Raw genomic sequence first — 6,820 nt, 5'->3', positions numbered from 1 at the left:
GAGAGGGAGAGGATTTATTATAGGAGGAGGGAAGCTGGACAACCATCGATCGAGGAATTAAGAGAGATAAATAAAGAAGCTCGAGACAACACAACAGAGGCGTGGCAGCAGAGATGGGCGGGGTCAGACAAGGGTAGGTGGACGTACTCACTGATTCCCCGCCTCAAGGAATGGCTAGAGTGGGGACCAAAGCTGCTGAATTTCCATGTAACCCAGGTGATCACGGGACATGGTTGCTTTGGCACCTACCTGCACAGAATTGGGAAGCAAAACCACGCAAATTGTTGGTTCTATCCTGATGCTATAGACAGTCCGGAACATTTCCTTTTCCACTGTAGGCGCTGGAATGTGGAGAGGACGAACCTATGGGCGATGCTAGGCGTGGCCTTAGACACGGAAAATTTTATTGACGCGTTGAAAAATACCAAAAAAAGAGAAAGAGTAATGGGATTCATCATCAACGCGATGAGGGACAATGAGACCCACGAGAGGAGACTAGAGAGAGAAGCGCGAGAGGGGAGGAGGCCCCTCCCCGAAATAACCACCACTATCTAGTCTATATATATTTTATTTATTTATTTATTTATTGTTAATGTTTACACCGAGTTCGTGTCAGGTGCCCTATACACACCAGTTTGAGTGACAGCATTGCTATTTATTTATTTATTTATTTATTTGTGTCGTCTGTTTTTATTTTATCTGACCTAGTTTTGTATTATATTATTTTATTTTATGACAAGTTACAAATTTTATCAATTTGACCTGTTGACGGATGGGTTATGAGCCCCTATACTAGTTTTACCCCTTGACAGTGAGACTGTACGCTCGGGGAAGCCGTGAGGCTAGATACCTGCCCGTAGTGTCACATGGAGGATGGACGTAACTTTGCCCAAAGTAATAGAAGCCTTGACACGCCGCCCGCCCCTGAAGTAATGTTGTAGACCATTGGTCGTAGCGGTTCCGGGGGCGGAGAGTTTGGCATTAGTCGCCCAGAAGGGGAAATCGAGGTGGGTTTTTTAGTGGGTAGCCCACGCAGGGAGTCCCACAGTACCGGGCATTAAACACCTTTGCTCGGTCTGCATAAATGCATTTTTCCCACCTCGTTAAAAAAAAAAAAAAAAAAAGAAAAGGCCGCCTACCCATAGAGGTGCTGCGTATAGAATCACGGATTCTACTACTCTATAATATAACCTACGGGCCAGGTTTCCCGCACCACCTAGATTGGGCATTAATTGGGCCAATACATTGGCGTACTTGAGGGCCTTGCTACAGGCCGTTTCAACATGATTTTTGAATCCGTGATTCATCTCTAGTATTAGGCCTAAATACCTTGCGGCAGGTACCGTTTTTATCTCCGCATCACCACATATTAACCTAAGCCCACCTGCTACTTTCCTCCCCGTCAGCAGAATGGCCTCTGTCTTGTGGTGTGCTAAGCTCAGACCCTCGCTCTTATACCATACACCCAGGTCTTTAATGGTCTCCTGTGCTACGTACACCATTCTATCCAGATCCACATCAACAATGACGATACCGACGTCGTCCGCATATGCCACAAGGTATACATCTCTACGCAATCTTAGCCTCAGCAGTCCATCATACACAAGGTTCCACAATATTGGTCCTATAACGGATCCCTGTGGAACCCCACCAAAAACCTGGAAGAGGAGTTCACCCTCCGCAGCATTGTACACTATCCATCTCTCGGTTAGATAGCTCTGTATCAGATTGATCAATCCTGTTGAGAAGCCTCTTTCCTTCAGGCACCTAATGACACTGCTCCACCTGATGGTGTTGAATGCATTTTTTACATCCAACAGCACCAGGAGGCAGTGTCTGCCATCTTTCCGTGCCTCTTGCCAGATCCCGTCCACCTTGTCCATAGCATCGAGCGTTGAGTGACCTTTTCGAAACCCGAATTGGTTATCAGCCAAGTCGTTTCTTTCTAGTTCACTTAATATACGAGTCTTTATCAACTTTTCCAGGATTTTGGCCAGGCAGCATATCACCGAAAGCGGTCTATATGCCCTCTCCTCTGCTCTCTGGGCCTTCCCTTTAGGTAGTAACACCAGCCGCCCTGTCTTCCAAGCCTTGGGCCAGTAGCCTCTAGCATAACAAATATTGTAGATTCACGCTAACCACCTGGCCGCTCCCAAGCTAAATTTCTTCGCTACTATCGTAGGCATCCTGTCTGGACCAGGGGCTTTGTTGACCGGTAAGCATCTCACCACAGAGATAACTTCTTCGGGCGTGATCCCACCCATTCTTCGTTGCCTAACCGTAACAGGTCCTTCATCTTCATCTCTAACTTCTGCATTCGCGTTCACTCTCTCCGTCGTCTCTCTCTGTTCATCAGGTAAGTATCTCGTATTTACTCTCTCTCTATTCACTTCATTTTCATTTTCCTCTTCATTTTCTTTTTCTTTTTCAGGTTCTTCATTTTCTTTCTCAGGCTCATCATTTTCTTTTCCAGGTTCTTCGTCTTTTCCAGTTTCGTCAGGTAAGTAAACTATCTCCCTAGCATTGTCTCTAATCTCTTGTTCAATATCCTTTTCAGGTGTGCCCATGCTCGGCGGCGACAGAATGAATAACTTCTTAACGACTGCTTCAACTTCGTCCGAACTCAAGATGTCTGGTTTGCTGTTCTTCCCTTTCAGTTTCTTAGTGACAAGTGTATAGGGTCTTCCCCATATGTCCTTGTCAACATCGCCCAGCATATCTTTCCAGCTAGTTCTCTTTGCTTTATCCACTGTGCGTTTCATTTTTTTACCAGCCATCTTGAATTCCTTGAGAGCTCCCTCTATGTCGTTTGCGTTGCCCTTGGCTCTTAACCTTGTATACCTTCTCCTTGCCTTATTCACCTCTTTCCTGCATTTAGCAGTTTCCTCGTTCCACCAATAAACCTGTGTTTTATTACCCTTATAAGGGCCTCTATAGGAGGTGTGTTTATTGACCAGTCGTTCCACATCCTCAACGAACTTATCCACCTCCAGTGTGGTGCCAGTCTTTACCCTTCTATCATAGGCATCGTCGCCATATTTCCGGATAAGCTCGTCCAACAGCCCAGCTTCATCGATCTTCCCCTTCCCAAGATCAAATAGGTCATTAGTTACTGAAGCATTCGGGGTAGTTCCTCTAAACTTGCGTACAATATACTTGTGATCCGAGGCCGTATATATATCCAGTACCTCCGAAGTCACATGGAGTTTATAGGCATCATTACTACAGAAAAGGAGGTCCACTACCGATCCCCCTCCCCTTTCACATGTAGCTCCTCCCTTTGCTATAGTGGGGACCAGGCCCAACCCATTGCACCACTGATAGAGGGTCCTGCCTCTACTACACCATTTTTTTGAGCCCCATAGCGGGGATTTAGCGTTAAAGTCACCTAGGACTATAACTTTCGCCAGTGCCCCCCGGATACTCGCAAGAAACATCTCCATCGCTGCAAGCTGTGCCTCGAACTCTTGGTTGCTATCATTTGGGGAGGCATATACACTCATGATGCAAATGTCATTATAATTTATACAGACAAAACCCTTGTTACAGTTTAGGACCGTTAATTTCCTGCTTTTACCTATTCCGGAGTTAGTAACACTAATGGACGCTCTTCCTGTCAGGTCCGTGAACCAATTTTCAGGGGTAAGATAAGGTTCCGCCAGCACCAGGATATCCGCATCTTGTTCTCTTGCACTGACGGCTAGCAGATCATGTGCCAGCCTACAGTGATTTAGATTCACTTGGAGAATATTAATATCATGCTCGCCTTTTGTTTTTCAGTGCCTCCTTGTACTTAGGGCACCTAACCGATGCCGCCACGTGTCCGGTCTGGTTTTCGGGTAAGCCATCTTCAACACAGAGTCCGCATTTAGGTTAATTTGGACATTCTTTCATGTAATGTCCTGCAACCCCACACTTTCTACATAATCCGCCGGTCCCAACAACCAGTTTGCAGTCCCCCGCTATATGGCCTATACCGTGGCATTTAAAGCAGCGGAGCAGCCTCGGTATCTCCCTCGCGTAGACCGCCGTCCACCCAATCATTATCCTATTTTCCCTCAATATCCGTTGCATATCTGTGGCGGGTCCTTCGATAACCGCCACCTTGCTCAATCTTGGGTCAGTGCGAAGCACTTTCACCCTTACCCCTCTGGCCTCATGACCCAATATCTCCCTGATAGCTTCCAGCACTTCCTCTTTCTCTGCGGAGGGGTCAATACCCCTTATCTCAACATCCGTCATCGTCTGTAGCTTAGCTACCTCCACATTTGATCCCAGTTTCCCGTCTAGGCTTCTCCTTAATTCGTCTAAGTCGGAGCCAGGTGCGAACTCTATCAATAAGTTGCCTGCCCTGGTCTGTTTGACGTTTCTTACCCCGTCTGGGACCCTGCCGGTAACACCCTTAACTTTTTTAAGAACCTCTGCAAATGAGGTTTCTTTTCCAAATCTGACCGCAATCGCCTGCGGTTTCGCAGCCCTTCTGGGCGTATTCCTAGCTCCCCCCTCTCTTCCTATCTTGTTTCCGCCCCTATTATTTCTGTTGGGTGTCTCTATTTCCATTCCTTCTGTGTCGTCGGGGTTAGTTTTCCTCCTTCTCCTCCTAACCTCTGTCCACTCCACCTCTACGGAGTCCTCCCCTCCATCCTGCACTCTCACTCGAGCTTGGTCCACTAGTATCCTCTCTCTTGGTGTCTCGTTTTGTGCCTCTTCCCCTGATTATCCGTGGGGGGAGTGATCTCCTTCCTCTTCTGTCTATTCGGAAGAGGGGGGAAGTCACTCCTCCTATCACATTCCGTCTGTGTTCCTATAGTCTTCTCTTTTTCAGGTGGCTGTTCAACCAACGTCCCTCCAGGTGTCATCATTTTCATCGTCTCTGTCTGGTAAGTATCGCTACTCTTTTTATTTCTTGTGTGGTCCGTGTGGGCCTTCCTTAGATCCACGACCACCTTCATCACTTCCTTGATTCGGTCCTTTAGCGACACATACGTGTTCTTGAGGGCATGATCTACTTCGCCTTCTTTTTCAAAATCAAGTTGTCAAACACTACATTGTGGTCATTGATCACATTAAGGATCTTCTCCATGACCACAACACCGGCATCCACCTTTTCCTCCAGCGTGAGACTCTCTCTTCTTTGTTCCAGAGCGCGTGGGTGATCAGTTCTCCTCACTCGCGTGGGTCTTTTACTTGGTGCATTCTCACTGTCTGTCTCATCCTCGTCTCCAGTAAGATCAACCGATTCTAACCTCATACTCGGCACTTTAAAAACCTTGTCCTTCTTGGTATTCGGCGGTGTCCTGCTCACCCGTGGCTTCCTTACGAACGCGCGTCTTTCGTCCGCTAATCCCGTATTGGTTACCGGGACTTCGCCAGTCGCTTTTACTTGTACGGTGGCCTGGCGGTCTACCACACGTACTGTGTAGTCGTCTGATAACGACGCGGGGGAGCCTACACACGAACTACCCACCGCGCCGGTACTGGGGGGTCCGACACCCCCTGCACCGTAAGCTTTCTTACCTTGTGCCTTGTAATCCATAATTGTATTTTAAATAAAGGGAAAGTCCGTATAACAAGCCAAGTCGTCATAATTAAAGCCGTCCATTACCCAGTCCGAAAATCCAAAACGTAAGTCCAGGGAACAAGCCAAAACATCAATAATCGAAAAACGTCAGAAAATTCGCGAAAAACACATGTACTTTGGCACAAAAACCGTTATTTTCATTTAAAACACTCTAAAATGGCGACTCCTGGGTACAAAAACTGCTGGTGCATCATAATTTTACTAAAAGCGCAAACTCAGCGAAAATTGTTTAAAAACTCGCGCGCGGTTCTTATATTTCCTTCCGAACATTTGCTTGTTCGTTTGTACCCATCACTATCGCACAAAAAGACGTTACGTCACTTGGGGTTTCAAGGACCCCATGGGTTCCTAAGGACCCCAGCCCCTGTATAACCGCAACCTTCTCTTTTGGGTACAACAGAACCCCAGCCCCTGTACAATGATCACCGTTGCAACTGGGTGCTACAGGAACCCAGCCCCTTAAGCACCTACACCCTGCTTACATGGGCTACCATGAACCCCATGGGGTAATAGGGATCCCATGGAAAGTCAAAAATTCATCTGGACCCGAATTAGCGAAGTCTGACGCGCACTATCTCACGCACTGCGTCATCATGACGTCACGGGGTTCCTAGGACCCCATGGGTCAAAATGACCCCCTGGGTCACCCAGGACCCCGAAAATATATTTTTCGAATTCCGGTGAGAAAATTTTTCGCGACCAATATATCGCCCACTACTGTATCGCTACATATTATTGTAAACATGCTGTAAGTATACGAGCATCGCGCACTTCTGCCGCGCACATGACGTCAGAATTAGCTTACCAACGCTCACGGAAGTACCTATTAAAATCCGTAGGGTGCCAAAAAATGTTGAAGTAGCTGAAAACGTCTAAAAATCGCCACGGAAACTGTATTTCTTGGGCGTAAATTAACTAAAAGACAGTCTCGGCACACTCTTTGTGTCTTTTTATAGCCATATAAACCGTTTTAATAATATTAAACAATTTCTCAGATTTATTTCCGTGCCTCGGGCCCGAGTCACGGTAGGTCCTTCGGTGTTCTTCTTCACTCGACTTGCCATTACGCCGGCGCAAGCTGTTTCAGGCGTTCTGATTGGTCGAGAGGCTCTTCACGCATGCGTATCTCACGGGAAGATAGTTCGGAGAGCCGCGCTAGTCGTTTCCGGCCATCTTTTCGCGCATCCGCCATTGCCACGTGTATTTTCTCGATGTTTAACTTCTAATATCGTCGATAAT

General features: G+C 47.1%; 1 protein-coding gene across 1 annotated transcript; it reads right to left on the bottom strand.

The window, feature by feature from the left end:
- Positions 1–2,129: 2,129 nt before the first annotated feature.
- On the bottom strand, positions 2,130–3,848 carry LOC143306600 (uncharacterized). The gene is made up of 3 exons (XM_076693068.1): positions 3,808–3,848; positions 2,511–3,720; positions 2,130–2,345 (listed from the first exon to the last, which is right to left on the bottom strand). Exons 1-3 carry the CDS (start codon positions 3,846–3,848, stop codon positions 2,130–2,132), a joined length of 1,467 nt encoding a protein of 488 aa, XP_076549183.1.
- Positions 3,849–6,820: the final 2,972 nt, after the last annotated feature.

This window comes from Osmia lignaria, unplaced genomic scaffold, assembly GCF_051020975.1.
Source record: "Osmia lignaria lignaria isolate PbOS001 unplaced genomic scaffold, iyOsmLign1 scaffold0013, whole genome shotgun sequence".
NCBI classification, from domain to species: Eukaryota; Metazoa; Arthropoda; class Insecta; order Hymenoptera; family Megachilidae; genus Osmia; species Osmia lignaria.
Note: the sequence above shows the minus strand (reverse complement) of the source record. Positions and strands in the feature narration are given on the sequence as shown.